General features: G+C 41.9%; 1 protein-coding gene across 1 annotated transcript in view; it reads left to right on the forward strand.

Moving 5' to 3' along the window:
• SPAG16 (sperm associated antigen 16) overlaps nucleotides 1-24,072 on the forward strand; it is a 969,244-nt gene that overhangs the window by 612,678 nt on the left and 332,494 nt on the right. Inside the window, exon 14 of the mRNA XM_063429964.1 lies at nucleotides 9,659-9,724. Coding sequence (XP_063286034.1) covers nucleotides 9,659-9,724 — 66 coding nt within the window. The remainder of the gene's footprint in view (nucleotides 1-9,658; nucleotides 9,725-24,072) is intronic.

Below are 24,072 nucleotides of genomic sequence, written 5' to 3' on the forward strand. Positions count from 1 at the left end.
ATACAAAACAGGACTTCCTCAGGGACCTCTTTCAACAATTATCCAGTAATAGGGTTTTTTTTTTTTTTATGTGTTAGCTTGTTAGGGTGCTGTTTTTACTTGATGTACCTATTACTGGATAAAGTCGTTATATATAAGTAGGAATACACCTAGGGTTTGTTCGCCAAATACCAAATTGTAGTGAGCCGAAATTGGAATTGTAAAATTGTTAAATGATGGCAAAAATAGCTGATATAAAAAATAAAATATTGCATGTTGGTTTTCATTTTCCTACATTTTGAGGTTTAGTGAATAAACCTCATAATGTGCAGAAAATACCAGCAAATGTGTAAATTAGAAGATATCATTTTGTGCAAATTCTTCTCTCTTATGAAGACCACCAAAATGGATGATGTAGCAGTATCCCACAATTCCAAGAATGGAGGTACATACCATGTTCTGCAGGATATAGCACATTTTGATCGATTTGGTTAGCAAATGTACATTTAATAAACAAAATTATTTTATTTTAGTATAACAGTAAAATGTTAAATATGGCTGCCATTTTACCAAACCACCTTCATTCACTCATCACAGAATACACCAGTTAGGGCATGCTTCCTTTCTTGCTGCAAATTTTTACCGGCTAGGAACCGCTTGCAAGTAGCTACTGTTTAGTCACTGCAGAATTTCACAAGCAGCAACAGGGAGCCACTGTTCTACCGTTATTGAAAGTCAGGTGCTAAGCAGCGGCTAACAACTCACATTAGTCTCTATGGTACCAACTGGCCATTACTTAGTGACAAATTTCTGTCTGGTTTCCAACTCTGTTGCTATTGCTAAAATGGCTGCCACTAACCATCAAAACGTAACACCAGCCTCTTTCCTGGTTCAATGAAATATACAATATTGTATGTTGGCTATGTGACATTACATCAAAACTTTAAAATACATATCAAAACATATATAACCGTGTCAAATTGTAATACAATGTATGAAAATACCAAATGCGTGACACAAAAAAATAAATTTATTATTTTTCTAATTAAAGTGCACAGGCCAAACCTATCAACCTTCGATATGCCAAACCTATCAATTGCATTAACATTGTATTGGTGCCTGGGGTGTCCCTTTAATTTTGTATATAAATATCCATTAATATAAATTCAAATATTATCTGTTACAGTCGAAATGAAAAATAAAATATGGGGAGCAATTACCGGAAAGCACTGACAAAATATTTCCTCCACTCTATAAGAAAACTTTTATTTGTAGAAACAAAATAATACCCCCCACACAAACTTACGGGCCCAGGTCAATCTTTGTTTATTATTCCCGGGATGCTTTAAGATAAAGTGAGTTTATTATCTAGAAGAAAAAATAGTCTGCAAAATTGCTATGAAACCACACCTGGCAGGAACAGAATCCCTGGGATTTACCAAGGTGACAAACAGGGCATCACTTGCCTATTCACAAACCTTGCCCATGGTGAAATGACTATTGTAGTTTGAATGATAAAATTTCAAGTGTCTGTAGTACAGAGAGCGCATTTACTTTTATCTTGAAAGTAAAGGATCCAAAGGGAAAGGAAATGATTTTTTAGACTCTCCCTTTGTTCGTAGAAGATTTATTCAAGAGTTAGACCAGTTACTTAGATTTGATGTGGTCTCCTGTGGAACTTTGAAAGCAAATGTCCCAGAAGCCATTGAGAGATTAGTAAATAGTATGCTGTATAAATTACCTGGCATATTTCTAACCAGGAAAATCTACTCGCTTATCTTTCTGTAAAGTAAAATAAATAAAATTCACAAACATTTCTGTTCAGACATTCAGATGTTTTTTTTTCCGCTTTGATAGCAGAGATATTAATAACATAGGAATAGGTTTAGCAGCCATGAATCTGAAATTTAATCTATTCTCTAAAGTGATTATCGGAGATATTTTCAAGTCCCATTGACATAAATATAGGAAGCTTTCTTTACTCTGACCAGATGGCACTGGTTTTCATCTTTTTCTATGGTGATTGTACAGCACCTGGGAGTTATAAAGACGCAAAAAAATATATTTGCTTCTTTTGACTCAGAGAATGAAATAGTCTATTTTAACTGTTTCACATCTACGTGGATCTTGCTCTATATAAGATCAACGCTCTATTTTGTATCCCTTTGTATGAATTTAAAAGAAATAGAGTAGAGGTATTTTTTTATATCATAATATGATTGAAAATTAGATTTTTAATATTGACAACAATGATATGCTATAAAGCAATTTGCTCCACATTATTTTCTGTGATCTGAACACTTCCCATACTGATAGGACTATGCCTGCACATCATAGAATAGGGTGCTGAATGAGCTGCTATAGAAGTGTTGAAAAACTTACCACAGCAAATCTATTAAAAGTTACATAGCTGCACGCTTACAGTCTGCAGCACCCTGCCAATCACCACCCACGCGGGTAAGAGCAAATGGCGGACGAATACATGGGAGTCCTCCTCAGGGCCACATCAAGACCCTCATATTAAATCCCCACATCGCAGGCCCTCCCGAGCTGAGAGCAAGAAGGGGTACACCCCAGAGGCGCGGGCCACACATGCGGAGAGAGGCAAGGCAATCACACAAAAGACTCGATCGCACTCCCCGCACCACCCCGAAAGGGCCGACCCTGGACCAAGACGGTTCCCAGGCTCGTGGCATACGAGCGCCAGCTCTCCCAAGGCTCAGGGGCAAGAGAGGAATTCCGCAGCTAAGACACCGCGGCGCAGCATTGATGGGATGGATCTCGGGCATGAGGCCCAAGTCTGGAAAGCAGCCGATGACAAGGGGCCGCCGGGCCTACAGCGACAGGACTCTCATCCTGGTACAAGCTCAAGGGAAGATCTCCCTCCTTACCAATACGGTCTTCAGTGACGGCCTGGATGTCCTTATCCAAAATTGACATGCGGGACTCAACACAGCGAGGCAGCGAGAGCAGCGACAGATGACCCCCAGGGAAGGTACGGACCTACCAAGCCGGGGCATCGGCTGATAGTGCCACATGCTCCTGAGCGAGGTACCCGTGCCCCCCTCAGGACTATAAGCCCCACATATCTACATGTTGGGACTCACACTTATCATTTGTCAGTTCTCATTTATCCGACCGAAGCTCGTTTGCTTAGCAGCCCAGCTTAGCACTAGCCACTAGCACTAACCACAAGCATACTTGTATTTTTACTGGCTCTCGACACGGTTATCACAGGACCCAACCCGCCAGTTAAAGTCACCTCTGTACGGTTAATAGGGATAGTAAGCATACGGCCTCTTGTGCTGAGCCAATATAATTGTAAACAACTTAGACACATCACCCCAAAATAGTCGACTGTTTTAAACCTTTTTTATCACTGTTGATAGCATATCTTGACTCTCTCATGTTCCTCTCGTGACCTAGCACTGTTATACTATTCTTAATAACTTTTAGCTCACCTACATACTGCACTAAATGTATGGAACACTCTTTTGTACGGCATATTCAGCAGTTCGTTTTACACCAGCGTGTTTAAATTTTGCTCTTCTCAGCATAGCATATCGTTTCAATTTTGTCTTTAAAAAAAAATAAAATTGTGCTTAACATTCTCGCCATGACAATATATGCAATTGAAAGCCTGTGCTCGCTGTTGTGGCGCTACAGGTCGTTATGTTATATGATATCATGCACATGAAAAATACAGAATTAAAAAAAAAAAAAAAAAGTTACATAGCTACATAGGCTGAAAAGAGACATGTGTCCATCAAGTTCAGCCTGCCTCACATCTGTTTTTGCTATTGATTCAAAAGAAGGCAAAAAAAAAAAAATTGAAGCACTTCCAATTTTGCAACAAACTAGGAAAAATTGCTTGTTGGCCCCAGAATGGCAGTCAGATTTATCTTTGGATCTGGAAGCTATTTCCCTACAATTGAAAAAATCTATAATTAAATATTATGTTTTTGCATGTATGCATCTAGTTGTTTAACCCCTTAAGGACCAAACTTCTGGAATAAAAGGGAATCATGACATGTCACATGTGTCATGTGTCCTTAAGGGGTTAAACATCTGTACAGACTCTGATAAAGCCAGTTCTTCAGGCTGAGAATTCTGCATACGTATTGTTATTACGGTAAAAAAAACAAAAAAAAAAACCTTTCCTTTGCCTAAGACTAAATCTTCTTTCTTCCAGTTTAAACACATGACTTTGTGTCCTATGTATAGACCTGTTTGTGAATATATTTCCAGACAATGGTTTGTGTTGGCCCCTGGATATATTTGTATATGGTTATCATATCCCCTCTGAGGCGCTGCTTTTCTAAACTAAAGAGGTTTAAATTTGTTAACCTTTCTTCATAGCTAAAATGTTTCATTCCTTTTATTAATTTTGTAAGCTGCGTCTGCACTTTTTCTAGTGCCTTAATATACTTCTTTAGAATAGGTGCCCAAAATTTCACAGCATATTCATGATGTGTTCTGATCAGACCTCTCCTTCAAGCCTCATGTTCAATCTATCGCCAAATCCTGTAATTTCCATCTCAAAAAACATCCTCCCCTACTTAACGCCAGATGCGACTAAGGTGTTGGTCCATTCCACTGTCCTTTCTCGCCTTGACTACTGTAATCCGCTTCTCAGTGGTCTTACGTGCTTCCAACTTGCACCGTTACAGTCCATAATGAATGCAGCGGCGAGGCTCATCTTCCTGTCCGCCCGCACCTCCCATGCCTCACCCTTCTGTCAGTCTTCCTATAAAATATAGAGCTGTTGGCTTCCTATAAAATATAGAGCTCAATTTAAAATTCTAGTTCTTGCTTTCAAATGTCTACCTAATGCTGCTCCCACCTATCTATCCTCCCTTATACACAAGTATGTCCCGTCTAGGCCCTTACGATCTTCTGAAGACTTACGTCTATCTTCTGTCTGTACTCCCACCTCTGATGCTCGCCTTCAAGACTTCTTGAGGGCTGCACCATTCCTGTGGAACTCACTTCCCTCCTCCGTTAGATGCTCACCCAGTCTCCACTCCTTCAAAAAATCATTAAAAACCCACTTCTTCAAAAAAGCGTATCAATTAAACTCTTAATAGCTCCCAACTGATTCCTCTTCTGCAACTGTCACTTACCTTTTGTGTCATTTTACCCCACTCCCTCTATCATGTAAGCTAATTGAGCAGGGCCCTCAACCCCTCTGTTCCTGTGTGTCCAACTTGTCTGGTTACAACTACATGTCTGTTCGTCCACCTATTGTAAAGCGCTGCAAAATTTGACGGTGCTCTATAAATATCATAATAGTAATAATAATAATAATAATAATAATCAGTGATTTACATAGAGGTAAAGTTATATTATCATGTTGAGAAGTAATGTCGTTTTTTATACATGGCAATACCTTACTGGCCTTAGCCACTGCTGATTGTTGCCTAGTTTGTTGTCTATAACAATTCCCAAATCCTTCTTGTGTGTTGTTATTCCTGGAAGTTCTTTCACAAGACCCGTAAAAAGGCACATACCGCAGCTGACTGCACTAGCAAATTTAGATGATGTTATAGGGTTTAAATTTTTCATTTAAGCTGTTCAGTGAGAGAACTTAACTTCTTGGGAAATTCTTGCTTATACCTAAAGGTGTGGGATAGGCACTCGAGGTTTGTGGAAGTAAGGGAACTTAATTCATATATCTTAGACAAGCAACATATCAGCTCAACACAAGCCTTTATAAGACGTAATTAAGGCTTGTGTTGAGCTGAAACATTAGTTGTTGTTTCGATGAACAAATAAAGTTTAGTAAATTCTACATGCCTTGATTGCCTGCCCCCTTCTTGTGAATATCCGTGCTAAATTTGCCATCTTGACCATGTGGCACCAACTTGAGTACAATTCTCTTTGTATATATCTCAATAACATAAAGGGGACCTATCGTGATCTGAAAAGGTTCACTTACATAAAAAACCATCCAGTGAAAAATAAAAACACTGGTCCATTTATAAATTATTTTACAGTGAAACAAATTGTGATATTTTACCGTACTTCTTAGACACCTATCTAGTGTAGTTCATCTTGTCCTACATAAATATTAAATGGCAGAAGTTTAAAATAATCCACACTGTGAAACAGCATGGCCAGCTAAATGAAAACATTATTTTTATTTGCAGTCAAGTGATAACTCAACGTTAAATAACAGATCACCCAGGTCTCTTAACGCTGAGATCAGGCTGTTTCAATAATAGACATGTGCAATTCGTTTCGGTCCAAATATAAATTTGGATGAATTTCGGGCAATTCGGACATTCGGGTACTTCCGAATGTCCGAATTGCTGAATTGCCGAGGTCCCGAAGTTCCGAAATTACAGAATTTCCGAAGTGTCGAAGTGCTGAAGTGCCAAAGTGACGAAGTTCCGAAGCGATGTTACATTGTATACAATTTTAAATAAAAAGTATACAAACATAGCCAGGATTCACCTGTAAGCATTTGCAACACTTACAACAATCAAGTAACATACATTCATATAAAATGTAAGTTACTTGGCCAGTCAGTGTTATCACAGGAATTAATAAGTAGATAACTCCCTATCTACTAAAAGGATGAAAGACCTAAATTGGTCTTTCAGCCAAATTTACTAATACTAAGTAAAGATTACTTAGTATTAGTAAATGATGCCCCTACTCGCTATACCGCGAGTAGGGGCATGTCTATTAAACAGTGAGCAGCCTGTGGCTGCTCACTGTTTAAAAAAAAAAAAAGCCCCTCCCCAGCGGGTGGGGGCCCTTAAGTAAAATGATGGGGGGGACCTATTGTCCTCCCTCCCGGCCCCCACCCCTGAGCGGTGGGTGGGGGCCCTAAATACTAATAAGGGGGGGGACCTAATGTTCTCCCCCCTGGCCCCCACCCCTGAGCGGTGGGTGGGGGCCCTACAGTAAAATAAGGGGGGAGCTAATGTCCTCCCCCCTGGCCCCCACCCCTGAGCGGTGGGTGGGGGCCCTACTTTAAAATAAGGTGGGACCTAATGTCCTCCCCCCTGGCCCCCACCCCTGAGCAGTGGGTGGGGGCCCTACAGTAAAATAAGGGAGGGGGACCTAATATCCTCCCCCCTGGCCCCCACCCCTGAGCGGTGGGTGGGGGCCCTAAATACTAATAAGGGGGACCTAATGTCCTCCCCCTTGGCCCCCACCCCTGAGCGGTGGGTGGGGGCCCTACTTTAAAATAAGGTGGGACCTAATGTCCTCCCCCCTGTCCCCCACCCCTGAGCAGTGGGTGCGGGCCCTACAGTAAAATAAGGGAGGGGGACCTAATATCCTCCCCCCTGGCCCCCACCCCTGAGCGGTGGGTAGGGGCCCTAAATACTAATAAGGGGGGACCTAATGTCCTCCCCCTTGGCCCCCACCCCTGAGCGGTGGGTGGGGGCCCTACAGTAAAATAAGGGGGGGACCTAATGTCCTCCCCCCTTGTCCCCACCCCTGAGCGGTGGGTGGGGGCCCTACAGTAAAATAAGGGAGGGGGACCTAATATCCTCCCCCCTTGCCCCCACCCCTGAGCGGTGGGTGGGGGCCCTAAATACTATTAAGGGGGGACCTAATGTCCTCCCCCTGGCCCCCACCCCTGAGCGGTGGGTGGGGGCCCTACAGTAAAATAAGGGGGGACCTAATGTCCTCCCCCCTGGCCCCCACCCCTGAGCGGTGGGTGGGGGCCCTACAGTAAATTAATGTGGAGGACCTAATATCCTCCCCTTGGCCCCCCACCCCTGAGCGGCGGGTGGGGGCCCTAAATACCAATGGGGGACCAATTGTCCTCTCCCCCGGCCCCCACCCTTGAGCGGCGGGTGGGGGCCCTAAAAAAATGTCCCATCCCCCCCAGGTGACTAGGGGTCCCCAAACCCACGCTGTGTAATTTGACTCATAACTCTCTGATTGGTGGATTACGTAACCAATCAGAGAGTTATGAGTCATATTACACAGCGTGGGAAAATTTTCATTTTCATTTTGTTTGCTGTATTTTGTAAGTTTGTTTGTTTTTATTTATTATTTTTGTATTAACCAGCCTTAGTAAAGCAATGTTAAAATTACCTTAGTAAAAGCCATGTAAGCTTTTATTTATGTAATCACAATATGGCTGGTCCCAGAGGTCTTAAAACACCTTACTTGTAAATGCAAAACAAAAAAACTCACATGCTCTATTAAAACATGGGAATGGAAAGAACATATAGAATATAAAAAATGTATTCAACTCTTGTATGTTAGTGGAGAATTTGAGGGTCACTTTAAAATACAACCTTTTTATTGTACAAGTGGTGGAAGGAATATATTTACATTTACAGCTTAAATAGTTACATAGTTAGATAGCTGAAAAGAGACTTGCGTCCATCAAGTTCAGCCTTCCTCACACCTGTTTTTTGCTGTTGATCCAAAAGGCAAAAAAAAAAAAAAACCCCAGTTTGAAGCACAATTTTGCAACAAGCTAGGACAAAAAATTCCTTCTTGACCCCAGAATGGCAGTCAGATTTATCCTTGAATCAAGCAGTTATTACCCTACATTGAAAGATTATATCCTTGAATATTCTGTCTTTGCAAGTATGCATCTAGTAGCTGTTTGAACATCTGTATGGACTCTGATAAAACCACTTCTTCAGGCAGAGAATTCCACATCCTGATTGTTCTTACAGTAAAAAAACCTTTCCTTTGCCTTAGACGAAATCTTCTTTCTTCCAGTCTAAACGCATGGCCTCGTGTCCTATGTAAAGTCCGGTTTGTGAATAGATTTCCACACAATGGTTTGTATTGGCCCCGAATATATTTGTATAATGTTATCATATCCCCTCTCAGGCGACGTTTTTCTAAACTAAATAGGTTTAAATTTGTTAACCTTTCTTCATAGCTGATATGTTCCATTCCTTTTATTAATTTTGTAGCCCGCCTCTGCACTTTTTCTAGTGCCATGATATCCTTCTTTAGAACAGGTGCCCAAAATTGCACAGCATATTCAATATGTGGTCTTACCAGTGATTTATAGAGAGGCAAAATGATATTCTCGTCCCGAGAAAGAATGCCCTTTTTCATGCATGACAATACCTTACTGGCCTTGGCCACTGCTGATTGACATTGCACATTGTTGCATAGTTTGTTGTCTATAACAATTCCCAAGTCCTTTTCGTGTGTTGTTATCCCTAATTCACTTCCATTAAGGGTATACGTTGCTTGTGTATTCTTTACGCCGAAGTGCATAACTTTGCATTTTTCAACATTAAATTTCATCTGCCATTTGAGTGCCCAGTCCTCCAGTCTATCTAAATCCTTCTGCAGCAAAGTAATATCTTGCTCACATTGTATTATTTTACAAAGTTTTGTGTCATCTGCAAACACTGAAACATGACTTTCAATGCTGTCTTCAAGATCATTTATAAAAATGTTAAATAGAAGGGGTCCCAGAACAGACCCCTGAGGGACACCACTTGCCACCTCTGTCCAGCTTGAAAATTTACCATTAACGACAACTCTTTGTATTCTGTTTTTAAGCCAATGCTCTACCCAAGAACAAGCATTTTCATGCTTTCATGCATTTTCAAATAAAATGCTTTATGATCATACACGTGCCTTTAAATATGTTTCAGATGCTTTCATGCTGTACGTTCTCATTGCTTGTGGTCCTGTTTAATGCGAATGTCTTATTTGTTTGTTTTGTTTTTTCCAGGGAGTATGCGCGCAGACCTTTTATGGACACCTTCACTCCTGCAATCATGCTTCCTTTAACATGAAGGTCTGTATCTATAACAGTAACAGTTGATCATGTGTGATGTTATAAATCTCATCCAGTTATATTGCTTTTTCTGTACGTGATCTAGATGAAACCTGCTCTATAATGAACTGATCTGACTGTTAAAGGGACACTCCAAGATCACCAATACAATTTCAGTGCTGTTAGGGGCTGAGCTGTGTTCATGTAATTTCTATATAATTCCAAATTTGGAATTTTATTCCCAATATTGATTATTCTATATGGAATGTTAGCCAATCCAGTGGGAAGCTGAGGACACTGGCTGTAGGGGAGATAGAATAGAATAGGATTAAACATAACTTGATTAAGTATATTTAAAAGGACACTCCAGACCCCTAAAGCACTTTAGTTTACTGAAAAGCTTTATGTGTGAAGAGTGTGTTATATTGTTTTTGTTTTGGAAAAGATGCAGATTTCAATAAAAATTTACACTTTTATAAATTACACCAAACTGTAACCTAATGTTTAGTGGATGTATTCACTCTCTAATCCCCAAGTGTGAGTGCAGCGCTCAACAAAATATGAGTAAAAACACTTGTCCCTCAATATTGGTTAGGGTTGGTTCATACTTAGAGCCAGATCAAAAGGCTCTAAATAAGATGAGCCCTCACTTGTTTGGTTTGGATTGCTTTTCCTTTATAATTGTAAATTGCTACACCCACAAGTTTCCTGTCTTTTTCCTCCAATATATGAACTGTTGGGAGCAATAAAGAATATATTAAAGGACCACTATAGGCACCCAGACCACTTCAGCTTAATGAAGTGGTCTGGGTGCCAGGTCCAGCTAGGGTTAACCCATTTTTTTATAAACATAGCAGTTTCAGAGAAACTGCTATGTTTATAAATGGGTTAATCCAGCCCTCAAATCCTCTAGTGGCCTTCTCACTGACAGCCGCTAGAGGCGCTTGCGTGATTCTCACTGTGAAAATCACAGTGAGAGCACGCAAGCATCCATAGGAAAGCAATGATAATGCCTTCCTATGAGACCGGCTGAATGCACGCGCAGCTCTTGCCGTGTTTGCGCATTCAGCCGAATGGGAGGAGAAGAGGAGGATCGGAGGAGGAGAGCTCCCCGCCCGGCGCTGGAGAAAGTTAAGTTTTAACCCCTTTCCTCTCCCCAGAGCCCGGCGGGAAGGGGTCCCTGAGGGTGGGGGCACCCTCAGGGCACCATAGTGCCAGGAAAACGAGTATGTTTTCCTGGCTCTATAGTGGTCCTTTAATTCAAGAGGTTTACGTTTGCCATGTTTTTTCACAATTATAAATTAACCTGGTTACACCACCTGGCTTACAAGCAGATAACAGGTCCTGTTACTTCCTGGTTTGTTTATCTCAGTGAAGCTAAACTCAAGAGGCAGCAATTGCCCCGAGCATCTGCCTTGCAAAGACTTCTCATTGAGCTACATTGGGAAGTCTGTGATTGGACAGTTACAGAAAGTCTGGGCGGGGTTAGAAGGGGAGGGTTTGTAAAGGCTGCAGACAAGAGATCTGCAGGTTTTGCAAACTGTTTTTAGATTTACCCCAATGGAAAAAATGCATAATTAAATGCATGCACGTTTTTATTTGGGATATATCTACTAAACAGTGATTTCCATTTATTTTGTATTTGAGCTGTAGAGTGTCCCTTTAAAGTTTAAACACTATTTCTCCTGAGTGTAGGGGAAGTATTTCTTTTTTTTTTTTTTAACTACAAACAGTGCAAAATACACAGGCTGTTCACTGCAAATTACACAAGCTTTGCATTACTGTAAAAAATAAATAATATATATTTAGACTTTGCTAGACCATTGTTAATGTTGCATTGAGGATCCATTCTGTAGTCCGCACCATATAACTATATGTGATTTTTAGTGTACAGCTGGATAAAAGCAAAGGTTTTAAGCTTGGTTTACTGCAAAGCAGTGTGCAGATGGCTGTTTTTAACATAATAATGGTATTTCAAAACAACAGCACATAAGATTTTCCAGTTTATCTGGAACATTTGCAATCTATATTTTGGTTCGGCTGATCCACGGGGTGAAATAAAATAACCGCTGTGCAACTAACGGCTTGTTTTGGGGGATTTAACTAATGAGCTGCCACACTGTAATAAGGTAACACAATGACAGACAATTCCCTCTGCTCCTGCCATGCTTCGATGTGCAGACATCTAATAGATAGCCTGCGATTTTAAATTCACACATTACAGCTGGCCAGAAAAATGATGAGACATTTTCAGTGAGCAAATTAGTATATTAAAAAAAAAAACAACAACACAGTGGCTGCATCTATTATCCAGGGGGATGTGAGAGGGGCTTTTGAATCTATAATTACAGCCATGTGTATTAATTCTGCTCAGCAGGCAGCCAAGCTGCCTGAACCTTTAATATAAATATGTTCATTTTCAAATCAACGCAGCAGGTTACTCTTTACAGGTGATGATTGGCTTTACTGTATGCTTCAATATTATAGAGATGTGCAGAATCTTTTACAAAAATTAGTCATCACTAAACACACACTGGCACGGATTGCTGTACAATTTTAAAATGCTGCCCCTGCTTTCTGATTCTCAACAACATTTTTAGGTTTTCACGCTAAACATCTACCTGTTTTATCTTCCCCCTCACCAGTTTCACTTTTTTTTCAGTTTTTCTGCCTTTCCCAGAAATGTTGTCTTAGTTTTGTCTCTCTCTATAGAAAATAGATGAATTTGTCGCATATTGAAGTTTATTGTGTAATAAGTTACCTGATCTTAAAGGAACACTGAGCACCAAACAACTTCAATGCATTTCGGAGGTTTTGATTTTATTGATGTGCTGTATTTTTTGCGTGCTCAAATCTTAAAATTTTTGGAACTAAATTAATAAATGTTTTGCAGTATACTGCACCATATGCCTGACTCTTTAGCAACATCCCTCACTCCGGAGAAAGACCTCGGTATCTACTGTTAAGGTTCCTTCTCAATGAAGATAGAACCCTGAATATATAATAAAGAAGTGCTTTACTTCACCATCAACAGAGCGGACATGGCAACTTTGAAAGAAATTAGGTCTTTGTTCAGCCAGACTTGACAGACCTTATTAGGATGAAATGTTGCGAGGTCCACTATGTTGCCAGATTCACTATGTTGACAGTAGAACAAAGCAATGTGATGGAGAAACAGTTTTTCATTTCTCTTCTGTGTTTGTATTGTAAACACAATTTTAAAAATAAAATAAATATATATATATATTAATTCTAATTCTGTATATGGCTTGGCATGGGTAGTCAAGCTAATCTTTACTCTGCCACCTTATTGTGGAATTGAGAGAAATTGAATGTAAATTAAGCCACCGGTCGTTTTTTCACGATAACGGATATCAGTATTCTCTTATTCTAGATGACTTGGTCTTGGTCATGCATGCTTTGTGTACAGATGACCCAATACTTGTGTATTGTATGATACTAAAAATCATTTTAGTGCCATGCCTATTTAGTATGACAGGAACACGATTCTAGGTTTGCAATATAAATCCTGTCTAAAAACATCTGTGCTCTAAAACTGGATTTCTCAAAGAAAACAGTGTTTTATACTTGATAGTGCCACAATATCTGTTTCTACTTGCTATATATCAACTGGTACAAGAATGTTTTCTATTCCAATTCTGAAGTCTCTCTTTTCTATTCAGTATTTAGATGAGCACAAATGATAGTTGTATTGAGTCTAGATCAAACAAATGTTCAGGTACCTAAGATAACACTACTTAGGACCTGCGCACCAGTATGGACACTCCAGCTATGTCTGCATGGCACTTGTATATCAATGACAGGTGTCTTTTAAGTGAAGCCTTTTTGCATTTCTAGTGATCAGTTGTCCTTATTACCCCTACTAATAAATAAAGTGTAGCTCAAAATATATCAAGAAACAGTACTCGAGCAGCTTGTGTTTGTTTGGATAGTCTGCTTTTATTCCCATAAACAATATTTTGTGGACATCTTAATATGCATAGGAATAGACACCCTCAGCTTGGAAATTCACATGTTCCTGTATTCCTTGTTTCTTGTTTTGCCATTTTTTTATGTATTCCTTGGTTTTGAGGAAAGCATTTACTTTGCATAGTATGATAAACTACTTAAATATGCCTGCTGTTTCTTTGCATTGACCCTACAGTTGAAGCAAATGTGATTGCATTTAATCGTGCGTTACAGCGTGGATGAAAAAAAAAAAACACCCCAAAAACATTAACCCTTCTCCCAATTCCAGGAGCTAGTCCATTTGCAACACAGTTGTTTCAATTAAACACTTTTTATTAACCCAGAGAGTGCCAGTAGCAAGCGCTAGAGAGTGTACTTTGGTTTTATTTATCTATAGTGAGACCAGTAAGTTCACAGAAGTGACCCCTGTTATATTTCAAATAATGGTAAAGTGGCAACCCCTCCAGTGCTTAGCAGAATTCGATTTTGAAGTGTCCTATGCATAACTCAGCAGAGCAATCCAATCCCCACTCCTCCAATATAATCAAATCAGTGGAATTACTTGGAGCCTCTACACTGCTGTCGAAGTTAGATTTCTCCATTATGCTGCATATAATGGCTATTTCACTGACATAAACATAGAATATTATTCAAACCTTTTTATTGTCATATGGCCTTTTCGTAATGATATCGAAACACAGTATGATTATTTGGCTTAACAATGCGCCACCAGGGATAATTTTTTATATGATGTTATTCAAGATAAGGCATGGTTGCCAACTGTCTAGTTTTTGCCGGGACAGTCCCGGCAAGCTGGAGTCTGTCCCGGGCAATTTACTCTCCCGGGACAGTCCCGGCAACTTGCAAAGGGGGGGCTTCATTTTATAAGCTTGAGTAGAACAATTACACTCTGTGAAAAGTGTAACCAGGATCTGATGCGTGTCAGTTATTTTTAGTACAGATTTCTTTAAAAGAACAGAAAAGTTGCACACTTGTATAGCTACCCTAGAACAAAACATTTAAACGGATAATGCTACAAAGGTAGCACTGCTCTTTTGGAGACGAATAGATCCTACCTATCACAAAAGCACCCTACTTCAAGAGTGTGCGTGACGTAGTTGTGGTGGTGAAAGGGTTAACGTTCACTATTTGTCTGCACTGGACCGGAAATAATGAATCCCCCCTTAACACCACCCACACTTAAACATAATAATATAACTATTACTATTTTAATGCTGCCACCACCAAGACAATTCATAAATGGGTCCCCCATGTAAACTTAATAATAAAAACCCACCAAATACAACTTAAATACAATACCCACCAAATACAAATACAGTATTTAAGGAATTGCAAAAATACCAATTAGTCTCTTCAGGTAACTTGATTCTTTACCAGACAAAGGCAGAACTTATTACATTAATGTCTATTATGAGCAAAAAAAGTCACAGTGCATACAAAAAAAAAGATTACAATCAAAATTAGTTACACCAACAACAGATAAAAAGCAAAAGGGATAAAATAGCAAAGTCCTAATCACGTACTCAGCCCCAGGGGGTCTCTGGTAGGAAAGATGGTGACTTACTTGAAAATTAGATCTTGGCCCCAAGCAAGTACCAGGCACACTTCAGTCTCATTAGAGATATACCCTGTGGATTACCATGCCTCACCGAGAGGTGGAGTTAAGGTGTATCTATAGAGACCTGAAGTGACCACCCCCTTGTGTCCAGATCCACATCAATCCAAATGGAAACATTTGGCTCTATCTTCTCTTATGTACCTGCCACAGAAATAATAATTGCATCTACAAATTTATTATTATTTTCCCATTTTATAGAAATATATGCACACCGTACTTGCGACCCAATATGGCAGACATCACAATTCCTTCCCCAATGGTCAAGTTACTCAACCCATGTTTGGGCTTGATTAGAAGATGGTGCTGGTCACATTTCAAATATAACAAAAGTGAGGCTTAATTATTATTCTGTAAGTAAATATTAATGTTTCTTTCTTTTGGATATGATACTGGAACCTAAGGCTTTTTTTTTCTCTTTTCTTGAAAGCTAATAATGATTAACATATCAAAATAAATCAACTCCTCAATTAAAAGGTACAGGTCAAATGGATGAATGGACATTTAGACTTTTTCCAAGTGTAGCATCTCACACCTTGCAGAGCCTTGATTAATTCACATCCATATGCATTTCGTGCACAGTAACCCGGTGGAGAGAGTGATCGGGCTCTGGGTAGGTCTGTTAGCGGTCGTCTCTCTCATACAATTCCCTCTGTCGGGAGGTATCTGCAGCCTTCTGTTGGATCGCGGGGAGGTGCTGCCTCACGGGTGTGGGTGAGGGTGTCCCTCCATGCCCAGGCTGGTGCATAGGCCCTCATCTTCTGGCCACAAACTTGTCGACTTTCGGCGCCTGAGTTTCTTCCTCATGCGGGAGTGGCGGGAGGCCTGTTGGTTAGCCGGCGCTTGGGCCGCCGCCTGTGTGGGTGATGCTTCCAGGTCGGGACCCTCTTGGCCTTCAGCCAAGGTGGGCTAGGGTGAGTGAGTATTGGTGAGGGGTCGGATGCTGCGCCCGAGGGTGACGCCCTCGCACCCCCCTTGCTTCCCTCTTCTCACCCGCCTCCAGGGAGAGTTGCTGCCCGATCTGGGCTGCCTGTGTGTATCTTAGGAGCTTTTCCCAGAAGCTGTTGAACAGGTCATCTAGGTGCTGCTTGATGTCTGCAGCATGATCATAGCCGTGTGTTGGATTCGCGAGTTGGTGTGGCTTTTGTGTGGGGAGTGCTCAGCCACCATTTTGTGTGAGCCTCGTGGGTCAATGTCCTTGACGCTTGTGTACCGCTAAGGGGTTGATCCAGACAGATAGCTCTGAATGCCTGGTGAGGACTGGGATATCCCCCACTAGTCCAAGGGGAGGGGGGGGGGGGTAGGAGAGTTGAGGGTTGAGGTACTTCCTTGCCAGATTACAAGTGAGGAGAGCTGCCACTTCTCACAATAACTATAATAACCCGCGGTGACGCTCTGATTGGCTGAAGGTCACTGACAATTACTCCATGATCTGCAACTCTGCATCTGGCGGAGCTGCAGACTAGAGGCTGTGTTGGGCTCTCTCTTCACTTGGTAGACTGAGTGGAAGGGCCCCACACCCAGCGGCACACAATGCAAGCCGTCGGGCCCCCTCCCAATGTTGGGCTCTCGGTAACGGACCATGGGCCTGATGAATTAGTCTACCCTAAGGTAAGATAGATGGCCTCAAGGCCTCAAGGAGTACGAGGACTTAAGTAGCTGCCTAACTCCCTCAATTAGAGAGCGGCCTCTGCTGGTAAAAGGAACGTGAGAGTATTGAAAATGGAAGTATTAAAGTGCTATGAATATAGTGCAGTCCAGGCACAACCAGGGCATGGATTGCATTGGAGTAGGAAAATAGAAAAATTGTTCTTTACGGATGGAGGGCTATGGTGAATAAGTGGGATGCTGTTGGCATTATTAATAAAATAATGTGGTGCTGGAAAGAATGAGAGTCATTATGAAGGTACGGAGAGCTGTGCATGTGCTTATAATTAAGGAATGGGGTGCAGGGCTGGATTGAGAGCCAAATGGGCCTGGTGCTGTCAATTGTAATGGGCCTAATTACAGAATCTTATAGACAGAAAACACTAAAACCGTTATACCTCCCAAGCATCATGTATCTGGTGGAGGTGGTGCTGGAGGGAACCTCACAGGATATAGCTATCAGAAAACACATACCCTATTCTAATCTCTCGCTTTCATCTTTCAAGTAGATCCATACTGTGGCCGACCTGGCACCCCAACTGGGTGCCTCCGCCAATCGATGCTTCCTAGTGCTTACCGAGTACCACAAGCACCAGGTCGCACAATAGTCACCATCAGCACAATAGTCCCCACTTCCAGCGTTACAGCTTGGTTGGGGTCTCGCTGCCGTCCACCCACCCTGGACCCAAGACCAGGATCCAGCTTCCAGTGGGTAGACCTCTCCTTCAAGAGAGTGTAGCAATATGCTATTTAAAGAGCAAGTGATTATAATCCCAGGGGAGTATAGCAATCCCCAGAGTAGATACAGCTGTTTCCCCCACACATGAGATAAGACTCTATGTTGAGGGTAAGCAGGAACTCATTTATTGGCAGCCACAACTGGCCTTTTATGCAGATCCCCATGCAAGGGGCATCCCCCCTGGACCTGAGAGTAGACTACAGTAAAAACATATACACGATTACATTGGCTCTCAGGTCAAGGACAATCCAATACAAAATAGGTCAATCCCTCCCCTGTGCCTGAGAGATAATTGAGTCAGGAACTGTACTAAACTCAATTATCTCCAGGCACAGAAAACATAAATTTTTAACAACCTCCTGAAAGTACCCCTAAAACACATGGAAACCCAACAAAAGTCACATCTCCTGACAGCCCCGATCTGGGGGACCAACATATCCACAAATCACCCATATCAGTTCAAGGGTTCGGGATTTCCATGGATGTCATAATTTGACCGACCACACACGAGGCTCCTGCCCAAAAGAGTTCCATAAAATCAGGCTGTGCGGTTGGTCTCTTTCGGGAGTTCACAATCCAACAATATATATGAATGAAACAGTTCGTATATGCAATTAGTCTGTGTCTCTTGTTCGGGGTGTATTTCCACCGAACACCGCTCTTCTCAAGTGAATCCAGCCGAACGTACAAAGAGATGGAAGTCCGATGCACTCGACAACCAAACGCTGCTGTATGTGTTCACGGCTAAAGATGGCCGCCACCACGTGTTCGCACATACTAACGACGGCCACCCAGCTAACCACTTAAAATGTTGCGGTTAATGAGGTCAATAAGGGTAAGAAGCAGCACACGACTGTTCTGGGTGGTCGGTCCATTCGACAGTTCATTCGGTATATGAACAGCATTAGTCTAATCTGTTCAGTAAGCCCCATATAACACACCATATAAATGCAAAAGGCACAAACAGAATCTTTAATCAAGGTTTATCACAGGGGCCATAGTCCTGGGGAAGGAGGCTGGCAAGCAGGCTCTTCCAAAAGCCCGTGGCGAGGTTCAGCTCACCCCTAACAGCAGTGTCTGGTGAAGCAGGATTTCGGTGGTCGGGGTAAAAGGGTGGGCCACTGATGTGAATCAGAATCGCCCAAAGGGACAAACATGCCCAAAACGGGGGGGTGTCTGCACAAAGAAATGATGGTCAGCCTGTCGTAAATGCACGCCAGGCTGGATGTCAATCATGCAGATGACCAAGCAAGGACATACTGTACAGACATCACCCTGAGCTTTTTATAAATGGGTCTAATGATTTGGTGTAAGTAGGGTTCTCTGATACATTGAGGAACTAGGATGAAGGGATATGTACAATGGGAGTGAGACATTCTGTATGGTGGGCATCTCAGTTGAAGAATTGAAGAAAATGCCTTCTTGAAGTGAAGAGGGTTTCTTTGGAGCAAGTGTTTGTAATAAAGTGATTCTAAATTGATTTGGTTTCTGGGATAAAGGGGGTTCTGAGATTAAGGTAATGTGACTGGATGACAGATACATAGTTAATTGGAGGGAAGGGGAAACTGATTTAATGAGTGTATTTGGTGGTACAGAGAAAGCCCTAGATAAATTCAATAGCTTCTAGCAGCTGAGAGATTCTAATTTGATGGTTGGTGATGTGCGAGAGAGCTCCTAAGTTGATGAGTATGAGGTAGACAGATAAAAAGTGGGTAATGTAGGAGTAAGGGAGACTGGTGGCTTTGGCGAGCTGTGGTAATTTGGCTGAGGTTGACTTGGAAAGGAAGAGAATGGAAGTGGGATTATGGGCGAGTTTGAGGAACTGAAAGAAAAGGGAAATTTTAATTTTTTTTAAAAAGCCACAGCGGCTTGCCCAGGGTCCAGGTAACATCAGAGATGATACAGAGTTTGCTTGTCTAATGTATGCTTTATTCCTTCATAAAACTGCTTTCTTTCCCACTTTTTCTTTGTTTGTTACAGATATATGCTTTTCTGTAGTGGTGTGTCCATTTATGCGAAATGTATTTTTTTTTCTGCATTTGAGCACTTTATATTGTGTTTCACATAGGGATTCAAAAGTATTTCACTCTTTATTTTACTCAAAAGACAGACTATAGCAGAACCTCAATACATGTTAAAAAAAAAAACTTTATTGTTCCAAGTTTGTTCTTGACCACAGCATGCAGATCCCTTCTTGTATTGTCCGTTGGGGATTTTTAACAACTATTCTAAACGGTTCTTTAAATATTTTTACACTTCAAATGTATATGCTTATCATACAGATTTTCTACAGTCCTCAAGTACCCTTTACTAGGCCAGGATTTAGGGATTACCCTGTTGTGTCTAGAGGAAGTTTTTTTTCCTTCTAAAAACACCTAAAACACAACTGGGTAATCCCTAAATCTTGGACTTTATTTGAGGACTGAGTTGGGAACCACTGATATAGATGTTTATTTTTTGTTTGTTTTTTAATATAGAAAGTGTGATGCTTAAATGTAAGTTACTCTATGTACAACATTTATATTTTACACTGCATCCTCTTCCTGCCAACAGTGTGTGCCATGTTTTATTTAATGATTGTGTTTGGGCTAAATTTATATGTTGGATCTACTGTTTTTTTCTATTTTAGAGGCGAATAATTCAGTGAACACAAACAATTTCAAACCAGGTATACCAGACTAAAGCCTACGAACCAGAACATTGTGTCAGTAAACATTGCAGTCTACAAAGTAACTGCTGAAGCACAAATATTGTCAGACACCTTTTCAGCCAAATATAAATTTAAATTTTGTTTATCCCTCTTGGCAGCTCGGCACCGTGTCAGCTCTGATTTAGCTTGGCCAATAATATCGATATTTAATGTCAGTTCTTATTCATTACCTGGCTCGGCTTGATGCAGAAGTCATGCTTTTAAGGTGTTGTAATGCATTGCTAAGTAAAGTAGCGCTGTCTGCCAAAAGGAGTGGTGTAAGAAGGATGAAGGAAAGAAATGCCACCAGAGAGGATTTGTATCCTACTAGCAATGATGAATTTTGGGTTAGCCAGCAGGTATGTGGGCAAGATAAAACAAGTTTCACTGTCTGATTACATTTTAGTTATTAGAGCCTTCCAGTCCACCTAATAAGACCGTGCATGCAGCGTACAACTACTGATACAGAGAATTGATGGATAAAAAGATGATATTTAAAAACAAATATCAAAACTATAATATATATATATATGTAATTTGTTTGTTGCAGATTGTTAATGGCTTTGTAGGTGATTAAACAAGTTGATTTTTGGTGGTTATAAAGATGCCCAGTGGTTGCAAATGCAAGTTGTAAAATTGAAAAATACAAAGCTCAGCGTTCTTTAGTATAGCCGTGCATATCTTTTGCAAGAAGACATAGGCTTAAATTAGAGGGACAAAGGTTTAAAAATAATATCAGGAAGTATTACTTTACTGAGAGGGTAGTAGATTCATGTAATAGCATTCCAGCTGAAGTGGTAGAGGTTAACACAGTGAGGGAGTTTAAGCATGCGTGGGATAGGCATAAGGTTATTCCAAATATATGAGACTAATCAAAATATTTAGAAAATTGGGAAGACTAGATGGGCCGAATGGTTCTTTTCTGCCGTCACATTCTATTTTTCTATGGTTAAGAAAAAGAATATCAAGAAACCGGCTCAAAACAAGCAAAACATAAAAGTGGAGTGCACATTAAATAGAATACATATATAAATTTAAATACACTTATATAGTTTTTCCTATATGCAAAAATGCAAAATGTCAGTCTATTGAAGGTAAATGGGGTATGTCCAAACACACTTAAGCCTTGCACTCAAACTCAAACTAAGTTTTGATGGAAGCAATGTCTATAGTATAAAACAACTCAAATACATAGGACAAAACAAAAGTTACCTGTGCACTGTTCCATATCCCCAGGCACATTTTTTTTTTTTTTATAATTCTTTATTTTTTGCGAGTATTGGCAAACAAAATGTCAACATTAGTGGACAACAGGTAAGACAGTTTTACAGTACAGAAATCTTTTCGCCACTTAGCGTAGTCTACTCAGTTTTATTTAGTGTTTAATGCGAGTTCGCCCAGGCGTCCCTAGCGGTGTTCCTTGAGCTTGCGACTGGGTGGAGCGATAAACTTGGGCCTTGTGTGCCTCGAGGCTAGTTTACAGTACGCCTAGATACTAAGGCCAGAATAAGGCACGTTGTTATAATTTTATTGGGTAGGGGAGCCCTTAGGACCGGGTGTGGGGTCCCATTTTGTTGTGCTGGATCTGAAGGTGGGAGTGTAGCGCTGGGCACCCGGAGGGCTGCTAGTTTTGCTCTGGCGTGTCGCGTGATAGCGCTTGGGGGGTGCTTTGGGGCTAAGCTAGGTCTACAGCTTTCGGAGCCGGCAACATAAAATAACAGTTATACAATATAGAAACGTGTACAAATATTAACACAAACATAGACCACTTCCTTTCCCTATTAAATAAGAGAAGGAAAAAGGCCACAGGGATAGGGTTCTGTGAGAGGCAAAACTCAGTCCCAAAGTTCAGGGTGGCTGTGCTGCCGTCGTGGGTGCTCCTCCTCTTGGCACGAATGGAATAATGTCCGCTACATTCCAGGCCGGGTGGGCTGAGACCTGTGGCTGCGCTGTCGGTAGGCCGAGGGCATGCAGGAAAGTAGGGGCTTCGGCAGGATGTGAGATAACGTGTGTTTTCCCTGCCTTACTGGCTAGTAATCTGCGGGGACCCCACTTGTAGGTGATGGACTTCTCCTGAAGTACTTGGGTTATGGGCTTGAGGGAGCGCCGCCAGGACAGGGTATATCTGGATATGTCCCGATAGAATGTCAGTTGGTCGCCCTCAAAGGGCAGCGTGGGAGAACCCCTTGCTGCCCCCATGATAATGCCACGGTCAGCGTCACGTACCAGTTTAAGCAGAACTTCTTTAGGCGTCTCCCGGGTCGCTGTAGCCGGTTTAGGAAGCCTGTAGCAGGAGTCCACCACTATCTGTTTAGAGTGCTTGGGCGTCAGAAGGGTGGCAAGGAGCCTCCTGCAGTAGTGGGGAAGTTCTGTGTCTGTTATAGTATCTGGGATGCCTTTTATCCGTAGGTTCCGTGCCCTGGCCTTGTCCTCTAAGTTAGCCAGTTGGGCTTGCTGAGCAGCGCTCTGTTTCTGCAGTGCTTCTATGGCAGCATCTGTGGCTGTCTGAGCGAGCTCGCGGCCTGCCATACCTTCCTCCATTTTGTGCATGCGGGCATTGAGCGTGGAAACCTCCTCCCGGATCGGCGCCAAGTCAGCCCTGAACATGGCTTGAATCTCTGCTACCAGAGCTTTAATATCTGCCCTTGTGGCCGGGGCCGAGTCCCCGAGCGCTGTGGTCGCCAGTGGTTCCGGTCGTCGCCTCGGTGGAGGGGAGAGGTCGTCGGCTGTATTGCTATCCTCGTCCGAGGACAGATGTGAGTAAGTCTCTGCGGGCGCCATCTTGGTATGTGTCGGCCTCACTGCAGTCCGCATGTAAGTGCCGATATCGTGGGAACCTGAGCCCGGGTCCGGACGCAGCTTCTTGCTTTTCTTCCCCATACCGTCGGGGATCAGACAGCCTCCAGTGGTGGTCTGGTTGCAGGGTATTCTCTGGGTTTGCCGACCTTTTCTCGGGCTGAATAGCGGAGCAGCTCCGAGACGCGTCTAGCTCGTTTGGGCGCCGGCTCCGCCCCCCTCCCCAGGCACATTTAATGACATGAGGTTTTTAATACCACCTCAGTGGTCATAAAAGTGTAAGCTCACTTGAACCTTCAGAGTCTTACTATAATTATACACCCTGTTGCTTTTAATTAGAAAGCATAATCTCTAATGCGGCAGAAAGATATAATCTTATGAATCTCTACACACGTATTAACTCTAATAGGGCACACAATGTTGACTTCATTGTTGACTTCACAGGGAATGGATTGGAGCTGCAGTTAGGAGATTCTCCTAGCATTGAAATAAAACTAAGTTTGATTGTTTTGATCCTTTAAGTGCTCAAATGTGTCAGTAATCTAAAGTATGTATGGAAAACTTCAATTGAGGGCAACACACATATATTGTGGTGGAATTACTGCCGGTGCAGTCGGTACAGAGGGGGGGGGGCATCCGGTGGTCATTCACTTAGGGCCACCCGGTGGGCATGTGTCAGCTGGGGCCCAGTCGGGCACTGTGGCCCTTTAACATATCAACAACACTGGGAGGAAGTGAGAGTTTGTCCCTTCCTCCCAGTTAACAGAAATGTGGATGCCCTCCTGTACTCAAAAGGAAACTGGAGGATGGCTATCAAAGTGTAAATTGTGGTCATCGTGTGTGTCTGTGTGTGTATCTGTGTCTGTATGTCAGTGTGTGTCTGTATATCTATG

This window comes from Pelobates fuscus, chromosome 8 (assembly GCF_036172605.1).
Source record: "Pelobates fuscus isolate aPelFus1 chromosome 8, aPelFus1.pri, whole genome shotgun sequence".
Taxonomy (NCBI): Eukaryota; Metazoa; Chordata; class Amphibia; order Anura; family Pelobatidae; genus Pelobates; species Pelobates fuscus.